At 48.9% G+C, this 19,659-nt stretch overlaps 1 protein-coding gene across 3 annotated transcripts; it reads left to right on the top strand.

The window, feature by feature from the left end:
• The first annotated feature begins 875 nt into the window (after positions 1-875).
• LOC123378390 (gamma-crystallin B-like) lies at positions 876-15,562 on the top strand. 3 transcript variants are annotated; one of them, XM_045032101.1, is made up of 3 exons: positions 876-1,192; positions 3,778-4,017; positions 6,051-6,381. In XM_045032101.1, exons 1-3 carry the CDS (start codon positions 1,190-1,192, stop codon positions 6,324-6,326), a joined length of 519 nt encoding a protein of 172 aa, XP_044888036.1. In that variant the 5' UTR covers positions 876-1,189; the 3' UTR covers positions 6,327-6,381. The 3 variants fall into 3 exon arrangements, with proteins under 3 accessions (XP_044888036.1, XP_044888035.1, XP_044888034.1); XM_045032100.1 differs by lacking the exons at positions 876-1,192; positions 6,051-6,381 and adding exons at positions 2,654-3,366; positions 15,287-15,562; XM_045032099.1 differs by lacking the exon at positions 876-1,192 and adding an exon at positions 2,654-3,366.
• Positions 15,563-19,659: the final 4,097 nt, after the last annotated feature.

The following is a 19,659-nucleotide window of genomic DNA, read 5'->3' as shown; positions in this document are numbered from 1 at the left end:
AGCGCTGCCAATGATTCTGTATGGCTGCATCGGGTGATATTTCAAGCGGACCCCTCAACCCCCCGCTAAATTCACCCCTGTTTTGTGACCACTCTGCACCAAGAGCACCTACCTTCCCTGCCCTAAAGCTGCTGGATGGCTAGAAAGCTAAGCTGGGCATTTGATTGATCTAGAATATTATCATGCCCCCCCCCTTAATATCCACAAAGCTTTGGGGGGGGGCTATTCCCCCCCCAAGCCAGTCTATTTCATTGTTGCAGGGCAAATGAAGGAGCCATGGTTTAATGGAAATATTCAGCCCCTACAGCGGTCTTGCAGCAGGTAAAGCAGAGTTGATGGGAAGGGAACAGGTTTGGATAGGAGCCCCTGTCCTCCTCCTTTGCAAATAATTTGGAGAGGGGAATTTGATCACTCAGTGCCTCAGTTTCCCCTCTTGCGGGGGGGGAGGGGAGATAAAAGTCTCAGCCTGCCCTGTTGCAGACCTTTCGCATTCTCCCCTCTTGATGTATTTGGTTTCCTCCTCCAAACCTCCCTCTCTCTCTCACCTGGAGTTCACAGCACTAAGTACCGGCTCGGGGCTTTTTTCCTGGGTTACAGGATCCCAAGACTTTAGTTTTGAAACAGACACAGGCAGGCACCAACTCACCCTCAAACAGCAACACCACGAAAACAACACAATATTACAAACCTATGGGGAATCACAGTGTCAAACACTCACCGTTGGAAGCCCCAGCAGCTGCTCAGGTCAGGTGAGTGAGGTCCACGGCAGAGATTCCTGTCTCCCGCAGACCAGAAGCTCCCTCGGTGTCTCCTCCAGGTGAGTGCTGGGGGAGGGGGAGGGGAAGGAAGGCACATGTGCCTTCTCCCCCCCACCCCCTCCTCCTCACGACCTGCAAGTACAGCCAGGGCTGCCTCTGCCGGCCAGCGTCTCTCGTTGCCTAGCAACAGTTGCTGCTTCCGGGAGACGCAGAGTTTGCTTCCCGGAGAGACGCTGCCGGTGCGGGGGGGCCCCTTCAGGCGCAGGGCCCAATTCGGGGGAATCGGGCAAATCGGCCTAAGGCCGGCCCTGCATGCACAGCACTCACTCAGGGAAAGTTCGAATTTTCGGAATTCGCTTTCATTGCCTGGGGGATTGCACTGCAGACCAGACAAGCGGGGCGGGACAGCAGAATCCGTGGAGCAGCCAGGCATGGTAAGCCAAAAACTTTTGGCAGCTTAAAAGTCAATGTATACCACTGTCCTCTTGCTACAGGCAATCCTGAAAGCATAAACTCTGCCCCTGTTGCACCCCCTCGCGTCTGTTCCCTGGGAAAGATCCCTGTATGCTGCCACTCTGCAGCCTCCACCACGTGGCTGTAAAGTGACGCTCATTGTTATGCAAAGGAACAGTGAAGCACTCCCAATACTAATAGTACACAAATTACTGTAATTAAATGCAGGAGTCTCCGAGCGAGATCACCCTGAGGAGGGTCACTGGGGCAGATAGAGAGCGCATGCTGCGTGAAAGCCAGCACAAACCAGGGGCCTATGCGGCCATGCTCGTGGAGGCAATGCTCCCGGAGTACCTGATGATAGCCTGGCACGGAAAAGTGTGCTACCACGGAGCACCCAATAAGGCAGTTTTCCCCAGGAACCTCATGCGGAGGCTTTTCGATTACCTGCAGGAGAGCTTCTCGGAAATGTCCCAAGAGGATTTCTGTTCCATCCCCATATATATTGACCTTCTTTTCGCATAGTTAATATTCCTGTTCTGTTAGAAAAAATGTTTGCATGTTTAAAGTACTTACCGACTGATCCTTCCCCTGATTCAGGGTCCGGGGTAACGGCTGGGGAGGGTTGGTAGGGGATCTCAGTGAGGGTGATGAAGAGATCCTGGCTGTCGGGGAAATCAGCGTTGTAAGCGCTGTCGACTGCCTCGTCCTCCTCATCTTCCCCGTCCGTGAACATCTCCGAGGAACAGTATCCCATCCTCAGAGTCCACGCACACTGGTGGGGCAGTGGTGGCAGACCCACCGAGAATGGCATGCAGTGCCTCGTAGAACCGGCATGTCTGGGGCTGGGCTCCGGAGTGTCCGTTTGCCGCTCTGATTTTTTGGTAGCCTTGTCTCAGCTCCTTGACTTTCACGCGGCACTGCGTTGTATCCCAGCTGTATCCTCTAAGTGCCATGGCTTTGGAGACTTTCTCGTAGGTCTTTGCATTCCGTTTGTTGGAGCGCAGCTCCGAAAGCACAGACTCCTCGCCCCACACAGCGATCAGATCCAGGACTTCACGGTCTGTCCATGCTGGGGACCTCTTTCTAGTCTGAGATTGCATGGACACCTCTGCTGGAGAGCTCTGCATCGCTGCCAGTGCTGCTGAGCTCGCCACGACGTCCACACAGGAAATGAGATTCAAACTGGCCAGACAGGAAAAGGAATTCAAATTTCCACGGGGCTTTTCCTGTGTGGCTGGTCAGAGCATCCAAGCTCGGACTGCTGTCCAGAGCGTCAACAGAGTGGTGCACTGTGGGATAGCTCCCGGAGCTACTAAGGTCGATTTGCATCCACACCTAGCCTAATTCGACATGGCCATGTTGAATTTAGCGCTACTCCCCTCGTCGGGGAGGAGTACAGAATTCAAATTAAAGAGCCCTCTATGTCGAATTAAATGGCTTCCTGGTGTGGACGGGTGCACGGTTAATTCGAATTAACGCTGCTAAATTCGAATTAAAGTCCTAGTGTGGACCAGGCCTCAGACAAGCCCTCTGTGGATGGGGATGGACGCTGCACACCTACTGCTCATCTCATGCTGGTCTCTCAGGAGACTGTTCCAGACTCCATACTGCTGACCCCAAAGCTACTGAATGGCAAAAATCACGTGAGGTCTACCTAAGCCCTTTTGACATTTTTTTTTGACATACACATTTCAGTTTTTATTTCCCTACTTTCCATTTTGTCATTTGAATCCTCTTCCATCTTTATTGTACAGCGCACTTCTGCGTTCACTAATAACAATGCAACTGCAGAGACTCTATAGAAAAGGATTGTTGATGCCATCACATCCAGTCCACTCTGTCACTCGGCCAGAAGTTTCTCCCTTTTCCTGAACTATGTTGTCTTCAATGTAAAAATGACTGTGCTGACAGATCCAGGGCCCAGAACTGCTCACTGGTAACAATAGGAATAAAATCTGTTCCCCACTACACAAAACCTATGGACACTAGTTAAAAGAGTGAATGAGACCCCAGAGTCATGAGTTGGCTCTATGAACAGAGAAAAGACTTTTGTTAACGTGTGCACACTTAGCACTGGTTGTGAGGTATAAAAAGGCAGTTGCCCAGCTGCAGTGCTATGGCTTGTAGCCTGAATCCAGCTACGATGGAAAAGGTAAGAGAAACCTGTCTGGACAGGATTGTTTGCTATGTCAGTCTGAGGCCAGGGACCTGATTCTCCTCTCATTTACACCAGAGTTAGTCTGTTGATTTCAAAGGCGTTACCCCTGGCCTATACCAGTAGGAGAGGAGAATCAAGAATGCAGAGCTAGGGGACCTACGGCCTCTATTAGTCTCTGGATATTAGTCTCTCAGAGCCCAATTCTGCTTTTGCTTACACTTGGGTAAATGAGGATCAATCCCACTGAAGTCACAGGAGTATATCAATTTATCATCACTATGAGTAAAATATAAGGCCCAGACACTTCAGGCTTAGTGTGCTGGATGGAGAGAAATTGGAATACCAGGACTCAGTCACACCACATAGGATGTTATTGAAAACTCTGCCATTTGTTTCTCACATTAGATCATCCTTTTTGAGGAGAGAAACTTCCAGGGCCGCTCTGTTGAGTGCAGCAGCGACCGGCCGGATTTTCAAAGTCAGCTCAGCCGCTGTAACTCCGTCCGCGTGGAAAGTGGCTGCTTCATGCTCTATGAACGTCCCAACTTCCAGGGACAGCAGTTCTTTCTGAAACGGGGGGATTATCCTGACATGCAGTCTGAGGGTTTCAGCACCTCCATTAAGTCCTGCCGGATGATCCCGTCTGTGAGTTCAATTTTGCTTTTAAAAAATGGCAATGTTGCCTAAGCCACTGTCAGAAGGCACTTGCTTGATCATTTTCAGCCGAGCTACCAAGGACTTAAAACAAGAACCACTTTCTTCCTCCTAGTGGTCATCCCTCCAGGATGGCTGGGGGACATTGCAGGGATAGGATAGGATACCTTCCACTACTACTGCCTGTTAAGGGTGTGGGTACAGCTGTCTTGTGTTTCATTCTATGGATGGTAAATGATGACATACTTTGAGTTAAGCAGGGAAAATGTTTCTGTAACTTCTGGGGATTTGGAGATACACTGGGCCCACTCCTCTCACACTGGTGTAAAATAAGGAGTAATTCCCTAAGGCCCAGAGTTACACCAGTGTGAGGGGAGAATTGGGCCCAATATTTTCTGTGACTCTTTAGAACAAACTCACTTTTCTGTTTCCTTGATTCTGGGGCTGCTGAAGCCTGTAACACCCCACAGCAGAACTTAGTGTAGCCTCTGCCAGCAGTTCTCAGTTAGGCATCTGAGGCCCCCTAGGGATTCACAAGCAGGTTTCAAGGAGCCTTCCAAGCAGGGCTGACATTAGACTCACTGGGGTGCAGGAGAGAAAGGCAAAGCCCCACCGCCCCGAGCCCCACCACCCATGCCTAGGGTGACCAGATGTCCTGATTTTATAGGGACAGTCCCGATTTTTGGGTCTTTTTCTTATATAGGCTTCTATTACCCCACCCCACCCCGATTTTTCACATTTGCTGCCCGGTCACCCTACCCGTGTTTGAAGCTGAAGCCAGAGCAACTTAGCTTCATAGGGCCCCCCGTGGCACGGGGCCCTGGATAATTTCCCTGCTTTCTACCCTCTAATGCCAGCCCTGGTTTTTATATGCAGAAAAACAGTCGTTGTGGCAGAGGGGGCTGTGGAGTTTTTACAGCATGTTACGGGGGCCTCTCGTGGGGCAAGTGCGCCCCGTCCTGCCTTGGAATGGGGTGAGGGTAATTATGGCCCTGCAGCTGAATCTGTACAACCACCCCTTGTTTTGGGATAGCTTGCCCTACGGATAAATGTCAATATTGCTGCCCCCTCTCAGGGCTGTGTGTCCTTGTGGCCCGAGTCAGCAGGGCTGCCCTGTGCAGAGGGGCTGCATGGCCCAATAGCCGGAGTCAGTATAATAGCCATCTCCAGTAGGGCTGATTAGCCTGACCCGTGCCCTCCCTGCTCCACCAGATCCCAGCTCAGGGCCCTCACAGTGACCACTGGGTCAGTGGGGAATCCACCCAAAACACACAGACACCACTCAGTACAATGCTTAGTCCCCTGAACTATTTCCTATCCTGTCTATGGTGTAGTGGTCCTATTATCTCCAAAGTCTGTATGATCCTCAGCCTGTGCGGCTCTCAGCAGTTCTGTCGCTCCTTGGGTGCCTGCAGGAGCTTGGGCGTTGTCCTGGGTCTCGGCATCTCCGGCTTCTGCCTTCTGGGGCCTCAGCACTTGCTGGGCTGGAGCCTCCAGCGGGCATCCTCCCTCCTCGGCAGTCAGCCCCGAATGAGCTGGGCTGCTCCCATTTATACCTGGTCTCCAGCTGGAGCATGCCCAGCAGGGCTGAGGGTGCATGGCCTCCTCGGCCCAAAGAGTAGAGTTCACCCTTGCAGTACCAGCACAGGGCATGCACGGCCCGTCACAGGGCCTCAGAAAGAAAAAGATTGAGAACCCCAGGCCTATGGGAGCACTGTGCTGGCTGAGGACTGGACAGCATTGTGCACTGCAGCCCTGTCCCCTCTTGTGTCTGGTTGGGCTCCCTCCCCACCCCAGGCATAGTCCCTGCAACAAGGGTGGGAGTCACGGCTGGCATATCTCCGACTCATACGGGTGGATGTGCTGCCTTTGCAGCATTCAAGATTCCCCTCCTGTGGGGAGTAGAGGCAGCTGTAAGTGCCATTTGCATCACTGGAGCAGTGCACAGGGCTGACTCAGGGCCCAGGATCACAGGCAGCCAGCCTGCTGCGGTCACTATTACCCTGTCTCATTTTCTGTCACAGCACAGGGGCACCTACAGGATAAAGATCTATGAGAAGGAGGATCACAGAGGCAACATGGTGGAGTTAACCGAGGACTCTCCGCAAGTCATGGACCAGCTACGCTCCCCCGAGATGCTCTCTTGTTCTGTGCTGGAGGGGCACTGGATCCTTTACGAATTGCCGAATTACAGAGGCCGCCAATACCTGCTGAGGCCAGGGCAGTACCGGAGATTCAGCGAGTGGGGCGCTATGAGTGGCAGAGTCGGCTCTTTGAGACGTGCCACTGATCTCTACTGAATCAAGACGCCTTTTGTCTGGAAGGGTCTCAACAAATAAAATGCTTTAACAACCATTGTGCTCTCAGCGTGCTGTTGTAAGTGTACTAAGGAGAACGTTGAGGCTTGTCCTGTGTTCTTGGGCTACAGTATCATCTTCTGATCCAAAATTAGTCCCTCATCTTTCCCTGCCCTCCCCCAGCATTGCATAGCTACTTCCAGCACAAAGTGCCCAATGCCAAACATAGGGCTCAGGCCTAGGCAGCCACACAAGGGGGTTCAGGACCACCTCCAGGGCTGTGCTGGCTTTACCGAGAATGCAGTGCAGGAGGCTGAGCAAGAAACTGAAACATCTAGGACTCGGCCCATAGAGAGGACGACAACTGCAGATTTGTACTTTAGATCATAATCCTCCAGCCCACCCCTGGCCAGAGATTTGGAGCTAGGACTAAAGTGGCTTTGGGCTGATCTCCCGCCCCCGCTTCTTCGTCAGATGGCACTTGGAGCATCACCAGGGAGCAGCAGCCAGAGCCCCCTCAGCAACCAGGCATGGAGCAGGCAGAGCTGGGCACCCAGGTGATGGCAGGAATCAGTCACATCCCCCTCCCAACCGAGAGGCAGTGCCGCTCACAGGTCTCCCGTCAGCCAGGGGCCAAGCCTCAGACCAAAGTTACCTGAGCACCAATCTAGGGCAGGGCAGGATTAACTAGCCATAGGCACCAGAGCCCCTGGAATAATCTGATTACACTGGCACTTCTAGTGTGTAATAAAACCTGTTGTTTCTGTCCCACGGGGGTGTAAATCAACCTTAAAAATATGAGTCAGGTGGAACCAATTCAGAGACGTCTGCCCAAGTCTGCAGCCAGCCTGAAACAATAGCTCTGAGAGGACTGAACAGCCCCATGCACCTCAGTGTGGGGTTAACAGCAAGACCCACCTACACCAGCCCAGCAGAGGACTGTGGGAGGCAGGAAGAGAAGAATGCTGATGGCCCAGTCCACCCGTCCAAGCAGATACACCCAGGCTCAAGGGCGAGGCCTGGAAGCTACCCTACTCGTATCCCTTCATCTCAGGGCAGGTGGGACAAAGGACCCCTGTTCTCCCTGAGGGTGGAGGGCCCTTGTTCCTATTCTTTGGGGAGGGGAGGGCCCCATGCTGCTGTTCTTGTCTCTTTTGCTGGGGAGTCATACACAGCGTTCGCCGGGCTAATGGAGGGGGAGCCATGCAGCAATCCCCAGCCTTACCAGCAGCAGAGGTACTTTGAATCCAAAAAGACTGCTACATACTGTAAGATGAGTCTCTCTGCATGGACAGTGATGCGAGTTCACAGTTTTAGAAAGACTGTAATCTGGTCTATAACACTACAAAAAGACTGTAATCTGGTCTATAACACTACAAACTAGCAGTCAATAATGCAGCAGACACAGGACCGACTGGCCATGGGATATCATTTTGAAAACTATCCCTGTAACAGATTTCACTTGAGGCCAGCAACAAATTGCAATAAGGCAAAAATCATAGAATATTAAGGTTGGAAGGGACCTCAAGAGATCATCTAGTCCTTGCTCAAAGCAGGACCAATCCCCAAATAGCCCCCTCAAGGATTGAGCTCACAACCCTGGGTTTAGCAGGCCAATGCTCAAACCACTGAGTTATCCCTCCCTGCCAGGAAGGATAGCTTTGTAGAGGCTACAAAGCATTCAAAAACAGGATGTGAAGTTAGGACTCCTTTAGGAACAAGCCTCCAGCCAAAACATGAAGGTAGGTCAACATTTAATAATAAAGCAAGAACTCCTCTGAGTAAAATAAAAAAATGGTTTAATATGGGTGGCACTACAAAATACGCAAACAGATCTGCTCTTACGGGTGCATGGGCCCACCCACCCCAAACAGGCAGAGGACAGAGACGGTTTGGCAACAATGGGAAAGGGATCTGTAGATGCTTCTTATCTGTGCCAGACACAACCTAGCTATCAAAGAAAGTAAAGAAGTTCTTCTGAGATAGGTCCCCAGAAGTTCACGGAAAGATCAAATCAACTGTACCGGGGAGCTGCCCTTAGCACCAAGGGGTAACAAGTATGTGCTAGTTGTTGTAAATGCTTTTGAAGATTGGGAGGAGAGTGACATCAACACTAAATATGTGACTGCCCTAATGAGAGCAAAACAATTGGTGAGCAATGTGTTCTGCAGATGGGGGGAGGACCTAAGGTTATTGACTCAGACAATGGGAGCTGATTTGTGGGGTCAGTTATCAAAGAAGTGTACACCCAGCTGGACGTAGAACAAAAGGTTCCCCTTCCCTGTCAGCCAGCCAGCCAGCAGGAAAGGTTGAGCGAATAAATGGGACCATCAAAAAAAAAAAAGAAAAGAGGTTCTGCGACAGGCAGAAATTGGGATGAAGCGTTATCGCTGGTACTAAGGCGTATCAGAGCTAGGGATGCAACTCACAGCCTTTTCTCCCAATGAGGTCTGATGAGAAGACCAGTGAAAGTGTGGAAGGATATAATTAACCTGGTTCCAGTTTATCTGGCTACAGAAGCCCTGTCAGAAGCCTGGGTACAGGACTTGCAGATAGAGATTTTCCAGCTACAGAGTGTGGTGACAGAAGAAAGGACAGGAAAGTGTAAAAGACCAGGGCATGGTTTGATGCCAAAGGAGACCTGACTGACCACCAAGTGGGATCTAAAGTCATCATCCAGGATCAGGCTCCCTGCAAGCCTTTCCCAAAGGCAAAGTGGTCCAGCCCATGCTTAGGGTTGGCTCCACTTAACCCCTCCATATAACTTCATAGTCCTGGGAGGTATTAGTAAAGCAATACCTCTCACTTTAGAATTTAAAGCAACTACAAAATGAGAGGCCCACCCCCATCTCTATTCAGTTTACAAACTTCAAGTTTGTCAGACGTGTCTCCGGGAGCATGGAACCAGCAGCATTCTCTAATCATTGAATATATTTTTGCTTTGAATACAGTTACTGAAACCCTTTATATTTCAGGACACACATTTAGTTCTCAGAGCCATCATAGTTAAAATATGAAATCGTTTAGTGAATAAATGAGACATTGAAAATTTTCCTACAGAAAACAGCTCTTTAATAACTAAGCAGCCAAAGTTATATAATCCAGAGGTAGAGAGTAGCTTCCAGTACATATTCTACAGGTAGGGGAAGGAAATTCCCAGCCTGGAGACAGAAAGAGGGATTAAAGAGGCATTGTTAAAATAAGACAGAAAAAGATAATGGAGAGAGAAATATATGTTAGTACCATACCATCAAAAAGAAATATGTGTTTATCAAGTGTGTAGTTTTGGACTGTTTTTTAACCAAAGGGGCAGCTAGATCAGGTGAAACTTGGAGATCCTCACAGCCCCTGGGACTCTGAACATTACAATTATAGTAGTTATCTCTTACCAATAGAACCTTCATACACTTTAATCCATCAGGAAGCACCATCTAATAAAGCAACGATGATAGATAGATTTTACATTGATGCTCCTTCCCCATGATTTAAGGCAATAGGAAGTATTGCCTTGGTCCTGCTAGTGAAGGCAGGGGGCTGGACTCGATGACCTTTCGAGGTCCCTTCCAGTTCTAGGAGATAGGTATATCTCCAATTATTATTTTATTATTATAAATTGTTAATAATATTTTAACCCTTCAGCCCCAATGATAGAAAAAAAGAGAAAAGAAACTAACATATCAATATCAGCTAGTGCCCAACTTGTTTACAGCAACCATGTCAGATTTCAGAGAGCAATACATAAATTCCATACTGTTACCTCAAAGGGGAGCCAAAGTACCCCTATATGTATAGTGGTGTGGTTATCAAGAAATAAAACAAGCCCCTTTTACTCAGAAGAGCAGACCCGCCCTCTGCCGTGTCTATCACCGGTGGACTCAGATAGGTCTCCCTCCCGCTTCCCTATGTGTGGTGCGAGAAATAAAGACTGACTATAGGTAAAGTTAAAATAACAGATAAGCGTAAATGTGAGTGAGTAATTACTATATAAAACAACACAAAACAGTGAAACAACAGCTTTTAAAACAGGAACATGACACTCAGGCCCCAAATACAAAATTACCCTGTCAATAACCATAAAAACCCTGACTAAGAAAACCCTCATTAGCTCATTATTTCCAAGAGCCCTCTTGTGGTGGTGGCGAAGTCCAGGACCTGCACTCGTTGGGTAATTGGAACCCACAGAGGAGGAGCACTGGAGCGTCCCACGGTGTCACTCGGGATGGAGAAGTGGACCGAGAACCCCCTGGTGATGTCGGCCCCAGGAACAGGAGCAGGAAAGGTGGTATACGGCTTCTTCTTTCCTCTCTTCACTTCAGGAATGATGGTCTCCTCCGAGGATGCACTGATGCTGCGAAGGCCTGAACCGCGCACGCACAGTCACTAGGATGGACTGCACCACTTGCCTGTGGTCACAGTTCTTTTATGCAGTTAGTGGTGGGAAAACATGGTACAGTCCCAGCAAAGGCGGGAAACAGTCTGAGGTAAAATTGTCCTTGATATTGCCCAGTGGCGGGAAAAACCATTTGGAGTTAGCTGTAACTAGGCCAGGATGACAGGGCACTAAGGGGTCACAAGATGGAGTTTACAAAATGGTGATTCAGACTCCATTTTGAATTCCTCCTTACAAATTACATATTGGGTTTAAACAGTGGTGAGCTGGAGCAGGTTCCCACAGGTTCTCAAGTACCGGTTGCTAAAATTAGACCTCCAAGGAGAACCGGTTGTTAAAGGGCCAGAGGGTGGGCAAAGATCTCTGGTCCGTGGGCCGGACCATCCTGTTTCTCCCAGGATTCCCAGCTGGGGAGGCTGAGGCTACCCTGGCCCTTCGCCCGCTTCCCCCCAGCTGCAGCGTGGCACCAGCTGGGCAGCTCAGCTGAGCTCTGGAGTCATCCTGCTGCCGCTTTTGAATGGCCCAGCAAGGTGTGTGTGGGGGGGGCTGCTTCAAGCTCCAGGGCTGGCCAGAGGGGAGGGGAGGGGAGGGGACAAGTGGGGCAATTGGCCCAGGCCCTGCAGGGGCCCCCGGCCCCACGAGGATCTCTCCCCCGGCCCCTCCCCCTCTCCCTCCCTTAAATCAGAACTTTTTATAGGGAACCGGTTGTTAAGATTTTGGCAGCTCATCACTGCATACACACATTTTAATAAGCTATAACAGTATGACAAATCACACCCAACAATACACACTGGTCATTCCATAGATGCATTGTCTTGCAAAGGGGAGTTTGCAGAATTCAGAGGTATTTTTCTGCCTCCTGAGGGAAACTGAATGACACTATCCCCATTCTTAATATAGAGTTTAGCCAGATATTTAATAAACTTCCTAGCTAATTGTTTCACTTGGTTAAAAGCTACCCTTATTCCCACCACATCATGGCATAATCTTGAGAGAGCAATATTTTAATTGCTGGTTCTTCCCATAACCACTCCATGTCTCTCTCTGGATTTTTGCAGTACTGTATAAGCGTCTTAGTGGTAAAGTTCAGGAGCTTCACAATCAAACGCTCTAAGCCAACCACCGAGAGCTGGCTGGTGGACAAGGGTCTGGTATGCCCATTCTATAGAAAAATAAAAAGCTACTGGAAAATCCTACAATTTAGCAATTTAGGGACAAATACAGAAGGTTTGCCTTTCTCTGTTCCCTCAGGGACACCTACAATCCTCATGTTACATGGTCTAGAGTCGCTTTCTAGACCAATTAGTTTGGTCTTGATATCATTACAGTTCTTGATAACCTGTAATTTGTTTTCTTTAAAATAATCTTCCACTTCAGAAAGTCTGTTCAGCAAAGAACCTTCTCGACACAATCCAGTATATAATCACCAGCGCCACTTTTCAGAGATACATAGGCAGTGCCTTGCCACCGACTCATCATCAGAATGCCTATCTGCATTATGTTACTCAACTGCTCCACAGTGGACACTGTGGCAAGCAGAATGGGAACAAGCTGCTACCCGCTAAGAAATTTCTCTCTCATCACTCCTGCCTTCAGGCTGCCATGATATCTGTGGTACAAGCTCAACCATTTCAGATGTGGGGTGGTGAGGTGTGTAGGTAATGACTACACCTGAGGACTCAGAACAGCCCTGTGTCACTGCGGGTGGGGGTGGACACTGCATATATACTGCTCATCTCATGCTGGTCTCTCAGGAGGCCGTTCTAGACTCCACACTGCTGACCCCAAAGCTACTGAATGGCTAAAACACGTGAGGTCTACCTAAGCCCTTTTGACATTTTTTTGACTTACACATTTCTGTTTTTATCTCCCTATTTTCTATTTTATTCTTTGAACCCGCTTCCATCTTTATTGTACCACTTGTGCATTCACTAATAGTAATGCAACTGCAGAGACTCTATAGAAAAGGATTGTTGATGCCATCACATCCAGTCCGCTCTGTCACTCAGCCAGAAATTTCTCCTTTTTCCTGAACTATGTTGTCTTCAATGTAAAAATGGCTGTGAAACGCCCCCCAGCAGAACTTAGTGTAGCCTATGCCAGCAGTTCTCAACTAGGGATCCGAGGCCCCCTAGGGGTTCACGAGCAGGTTTCAAGGAGCCTGCCAAGCAGGGCCGACATTAGAGTCACTGGGGCCCAGGGCAGAAATCCAAAGCCCCACCGCCCCGAGCCCCACCACTCGTGCCTGAAGCTGAAGCCGAAGCCAGAGCAACTTAGCTTCATAGGGCATCCTGTGGAATGGGGCCTGGATAATTGCCCTGTTTGCTACCCTCTAATGCCAGCCCTGGTCTTTATATGCAGAAAAACAGTCATTGTAGCACAGGGGGCCATGGGGTTTTTCCAGCATGTTAGGGGGCCTTTTGTGGGGCAAGCGCACCCCGTCCCTTCTTGGGATGGGGTGAGGGTAATTATGGCCCTGAGGCTGAATCTATATGATCACCCCTGGTCTTGGTATAGCTTCGACTATGAATAAATGTCAATATGGCTGCCCTCACTCAGGGCTGTGTCTTCTTTTGGCCCAAGTCAGCAGGGCTGCCATGTCCAGCTGGGCTGTGTGTCTAGCGACCCGAGTCAGTAGGGCTGCCCTGTCCAGCGGGGCTGCATGGCCCTATACCCAGTGTCAGTATAATGGCCCTCTTCAGTAGGGCTGCTTGGCCTGACCCATGCTCTCCCTGCTCCACCAGGTTCTAGCTCAAAGCCCTGACAGTGGCAATTTTGCTGGCCACTGAGTCAGTGGGGAATCCATGCAAAACACAGGCAGCACTCAGTACAATGCCTAGTCCCCATGAAATATTTCCTACCCTGTCCCTGGTGTAGTGGTCCTGGAATCTCCGATGTCCATAAGCTCCTCAGCCTTGTGGCTCTCAGCAGCTCTGTCACTGCTTGGGTGCCTGCAGGAGCTTGGGCGTTGTCCTGGGTCTCAGCATCTCTGGCTCACACCTTCTGGGGCCTCAGCACTTGCCAGGCTGGAGCCTGCAGTGGGCGTCCTCCCTCCTCGACAGTCAGCCCTGAATGAGCTGGGCTGCTTCCTTTTATACCTGGTCTCCAGCTGGAGCATGCCCAGCAGGGCCGAGGGTGCATGGCCTCCTCGGCCCAAAGGGTAGAGTTCACCCTTGCAGTACCAGCACAGGGCAAGCACGCCCCATCACAGGGCCTCAGAAAGAAAATGATTGAGAACCCCAGGCCTATGGGAGCACTGTGCTGGCTGAGGACTTAAACGGTTCAAGATAGTTAAGACCAGAGCAGACTGTGAAGAACTTCAAAAAGATCTCACAAAACTAAGTGATTGGGCAACAAAATGGCAAATGAAATTTAATGTGGATAAATGTAAAGTAATGCACATTGGAAAAAATAACCTCAACTATACATACAATATGATGGGAGGCTAATTTAGCTACAACGAGTCAGGAAAAAGATCTTGGAGTCATCGTGGATAGTTCTCTGAAGATGTCCACGCAGTGTGCAGAGGCAGTCAAAAAAGCAAACAGGATGTTAGGAATCATCAAAAAGGGGATACAGAATAAGACTGAGAATATATTATTGCCCATATATAAATCCATGGTATGCCCACATCTCGAATATTGTGTACAGATGTGGTCTCCTCACCTCAAAAAAGATATACTGGCACTAGAAAAGGTTCAGAAAAGGGCAACTAAATTGATTAGGGGTTTGGAGAGGGTCCCATATGAGGGGAGATTAAAGAGGCTAGGACTCTTCAGCTTGGAAAAGAGGAGACTAACGGGGGATATGATAGAGATATATAAAATCATGAGTGATGTGGAGAAAGTGGGTAAGGAAAAGTTATTTACTTATTCCCGTAATACAAGAACTAGGGGTCACCAAATGAAATTAATAGGCAGCAGGTTTAAAACAAATAAAAGGAAGTTCTTCTTCATGCAGCACACAGTCAACTTGTGGAACTCCTTACCTGAGGAGGTTGTGAAGGCTAGGACTATAACAGCGTTTAAAAGAGAACTGGATAAATTCATGGTGGTTAAGTCCATAAATGGCTATTAGCCAGGATGGGTAAGGAATGGTGTCCCTAGCCTCTGTTTGTCAGAGGATGGAGATGTATGGCAGGAGAGAGATCACCTGATCATTGCCTGTTAGGTTCACTCCCTCTGGGGCACCTGCACTGGCCACTGTCGGTAGACAGATACTGGGCTAGATGGACCTTTGGTCTGACCCGGTACGGCCGTTCTTATGTTCTTATATTCTTAGCATTGTACACTGCAGCCCTGTCCCCTCTTGTGTCTGGTTGGGCTCCCTCTTCCCCACCCCAGACATAGTCCCTGCACCAAGGGTTGGGGTCATGGCTGGTGTAGGTCTGAGTCAAATGGGTGGATGTGCTGCCTTTGTAGCATTCAAAGATTCCCCTCCTGTGGGGAGCAGAGGCAGCTGTAAGTACCATTTGCATCACTGGAGCAGTGCACAGGGCTGACTCAGGGCCCAGGATCACAGGCAGCCAGCCTGCTGCGGTCACTCTATTATCTTGTCTCATTTTCTGTCACAGCACAGGGGCACCTACAGGATAAAGATCTATGAGAAGGAGGATCACAGAGGCAACATGGTAGAGTTAACCAAGGACTCTCCGCAAGTCATTGACCTGCTACGCTCCCCCAAGATGCTCTCTTGTTCTGTGCTGGAGGGGTACTGGATCCTTTACGAATTGCCAAATTACAGAGACCGCCAATACCTGTTGAGGCCAGGGCAGTACAGGAGATTCAGTGAGTGGAGTGCTATGAGTGGCAGAGTCAGCTCTTTGCGATGTGCCACTGATCTTTACTGAATCAAGACGCCTTTCGCCTGGAAGGGTCTCAATGAATAAAATGCTTTAACAACCGTTGTGCTCTCAGCGTACTGCTGTAAGTGTACTAACTAAGAGGAACATTGAGCTTGTCCTGTGTTCTTGTGCTACGGTATCATCTTCTGAACCAAAAGTTGTCCCTCGTCTTTCCCTGCCCTCCCCCAGCATTGCATAGCTACTTCCAACACAAAGTGCGCAACTCCAAACACAGAGCTCAGGCCTAGGCAGACGCACAAGGGAGTACGGGAGCACCTCCAGGGCTGTGCAGGCCTTACCCAGAATGCAGTGCAGGGCACGTAAAGTAGCCACGGGATATACCAGGGGTATAAGACTCCCTCATAGAATCATAGAATATCAGGGTTGGAAGGGACCTCAGGAGGTCATCTAGTCCAACCCCCTGCTCAAAGCTGGACCAGTTCCCAACTAAATCATCCCAGCCAGGGCTTTGTCAAGCCTGGTCTCAAAAACCTCTAAGGAAGGAGATTCCACCACCTCTCTAGGGAACCCATTCCAGTGCTTCACCACCCTCCCAGTGAAAAAGTTTTTCCTAATATCCAATCTAAACCTCCCCCACTGCAACTTGAGACCATTACTCCTTGTTCTGTCATCTGGTACCACTGAGAACAGTCTAGATCCATCCTCTTTGGAACCCCCTTTCAGGTAGTTGAAAGCAGCTATCAAATCCGCCCTCATTCTTCTCTTCTGCAGACTAAACAATCCCAGTTCCCTCAGCATCTCCTCATAAGTCATGTGCTCCAGACCCCTAATCATTTTTGTTGCCCTTCGCTGGACTCTTTCCAATTTTTCCACATCCTTCTTGTAGTGTGGGGCCCAAAACTGGACACAGTACTCCAGATGAGGCCTCACCAATGTTGAATAGAGGGGAATTATCACATCCCTCGATCTGCTGGCAATGCCCCTGCTTATACAGCCAAAATGCCATTAGCCTTCTTGGCAACAAAGGCACACTGTCGACTCATATCCAGCTTCTCGTCCACGTAACCCCTAGGTCCTTTTCTGCAGAACTGCTTCCTAGCCATTCGGTCCCTAGTCTGTAGCAGTGAATGGAATTCTTCCATCCTAAGTGCAGGACTCTGCACTTGTCCTTGTTGAACCTCATCAGGTTTCTTTTGGCCCAGTCCTCTAATTTGTCTAGGTCCTTCTGTATCCTATCCCTACCCTCCAGCATATCTACCACTCCTCCCAGTTTAGTGTCATCTGCAAAGTTGCTGAGGGTGCAGTCCACGCCATCCTCCAGATCATTAATGAAGATATTGAACAAAACTGGTCCCAGGACTGACCCTTGGGGCACTCCACTTCCATGGCTGTGCGGGCATTACCCAAATACAGTGCAGGGCACACAGTAAAAGCTGAACCACAGAGTGAAGCATGCAGGACTTGGACCATAGAGAGCAGGACAGGGGGACTGTAACCATACAGCTGTAGTGTAGATCATAATCCTTCAGCCCACCCCTGGCCAGAGACTTGGAGCCAGGGCTAGAGAGGCCCTGGGCTGAGCTCCAGTCTTCACTCCCTGGGCAGATACCTAGGAGCAGCACCAGGAAGCAGAAGCCAGACCCCCTTCAGCCACCAGGCATGGAGCAGGCAGAGCTGGGCACCCAGCTGATGGCAGGAATCAGCCACAACCCTCTGCCAGCCGAGAAGCAGCACCTATCATGCCTGTCTCCCTAGCCAGGTGCCAAGGCTCAGGCCAGAGTTACCTGAGCACTGATTCAGGGCTGGGCAGGATTAACTAGCCATAGGCACCACAGGTCTGGGTCAAGGGCTCCAGATCCTGGAATCATCAGATTACACTGGCACTTCCAGTGTGTAACGAAAGCTGAGGTGTCTGTCCCAGGGGGGTGTGAAGCAAAGCTTAAAAATATGTCCCAGGTGGAACCAATTCAAAGATGTCTACCCAAGTCTGCAGCCAGCCTGAAACAGTAGCTCTGAGAGGGCTGAACAGCCCCATGCACCTCAGTGTGGGGTTAACTGCAGAACCCACCTACACCAGCCCAACAGAGGACTGTGAGAGGCAGGAAAAGAAGAGCACCCCTGTCCCAGTTCACCCATCCAAAGAGATACACCCAGGCTCAAGGGCGAGTCTTGGGAGCTAACCTACCTCTATCCCTTCAGCTCAAGGTATGAGGGTCAAATGACCCCTGTTGTCCCCGAGGCTAGAGGGCCCTTGCTCCCACTTCTGGGAGCAAATGCCCCCTTCCATTGGGTACTCATGCTGTGACCCATCTCACTCTCTCTCTTCATGACTTGGGGTGCTCTGTGTGACTTCATGACTCAGCCATCTGGCTAGGGCACCACAATCACCCTCTCCAGGTTATGAGGCTCCCTCCAGACCAGCTGTCTGGTTGGCATAAAACAGGTTTAGCAGCGATAAAAGTAAAAAACAAAATGGTCAAACACTTTACAGTACAACTAGAAATGTCAGTCAGCTCAGTATGGAAAATTAACAGAAGTTATCATTGTGCTGATAACAGAAAAAAATCTCACTCTAAGCTTATCTTTGTTCTGGACTTAAATTAATGCTAGACTAGTGGGCTCTGAACAAATATCAGGCTGCCAATAAAAGGGAAATCAAACTCAGAACTATGTGGGAAATGCTAAATGACAGTTTGACAAAGTGGACAGAGACTCAGACTTCAAGATCAGAAGGAACCATCATGATCATCTAGTCTGATTTTCACATTGCAGGTCACAGAACCTTACCCACCCACTCCTGTACTAGACAATGGACACATAACCTCTGGCTGAGTTACTGAAGTCCTCAAATCATGATTTAAAGACTTCACGTTACAAAGAATCCACCATTTACACTAGTTTAAACTTGTAAGTGACCCTGTTATCCCAAATGGAGTTTCCCCAAACACTTCAGTGCAAACTCACTGGTTTAGGTAAAACAAAAGAACAACTAAAGAAAAATAGATTTTAAGTGATTACAAATAAGGAGGCATAAAAGTCAGAATTGGTTACAAAGAAATAAAAAGAAAAACTTAATAAGCTAAATCAGGGGTCAGCAACCTTTCAGAAGTGGTGTGCCGAGTCTTCATTTATTCACTCTAATTTAAGGTTTCACGTGCCAGTAATACATTTTAACGTTTTTAGAAGGTCTCTTTTTATGTCTATAATATATAACTAAAATATTGTTGCATGTAAAGTAAATAAGGTTTTAAAAATGTTTAAGAAGCGTCATTTAAAATTAAATTAAAATGCAGAGCCCCCTGGACCGGTGGCCGGGACCCGGGCAGTGTGAGTGCCACTGAAAATCAGCTTGCGTGCCGCCTTCGGCACACGTGCCATAGGTTGCCTACCCCTGAGCTAAATGAATTCAAAGCAAAGGTCTCTCTCACTACATACGTTAGCAGTCTTACTGGCTGGATTTCATTTCAGTCTGGACCCCTGCCCCAATCCAGTGTCACTTTCCTTGTCCTTCAGGTCTTGTTGATGCTGTGAGCAGAGAGAAAGTGAGAAGAATTTTGGGGTGTCTGTTCCCCCCTTTACAGTTCCCTCTCCATCTCCAGCTGAGATCCAGAAGACAAAGTCTCACACTCGTCCTTTGTCAAAATATAGATTTTCACTCACACCCTTTTTCCTGCCAAAGAATGGCCACTTAACCAGGTGATTGTCCATTTGATCTTGTTGACACCTGGCTGAGGCGTCAGTTTGACTTTTGTCTCTGAAGAAGTGGTTTGTGGCTGCTGTTATTAACATAACACAATAGAATCTTAAAACTTTACATACAATGCTGCCACACATATATTACAAGGACAATGATGATCAGCAAATTATGAGTTTTTGAATGATACCTCACACGGCATGCTTTGTATGAATTTTATCATGGTCCAATAAAAGGAGTACAAATGGGGGTACAGACTGTCACATTACATGCACCACCACCTCACATTTGAGTTTCATCAACTCAGTTAAGTGTTGCTGCATGCCAAATAAAGATAACTGAATGACAAAGCATGGAGTTGAACTGAGTTGTAGGGAAGAAGAGAGGAAAGAGGTCTCAGAGAAAATCACAACACCTACCTCACAAGGGTCTTTTGAGAATAAATACA

The sequence above is a fragment of the Mauremys mutica genome, chromosome 10 (assembly GCF_020497125.1).
Source record: "Mauremys mutica isolate MM-2020 ecotype Southern chromosome 10, ASM2049712v1, whole genome shotgun sequence".
Lineage (NCBI taxonomy): Eukaryota > Metazoa > Chordata > Testudines > Geoemydidae > Mauremys > Mauremys mutica.
The sequence above is the reverse complement of the archived record's forward strand: the minus strand, read 5'-3'. Positions and strand labels throughout refer to the sequence as shown.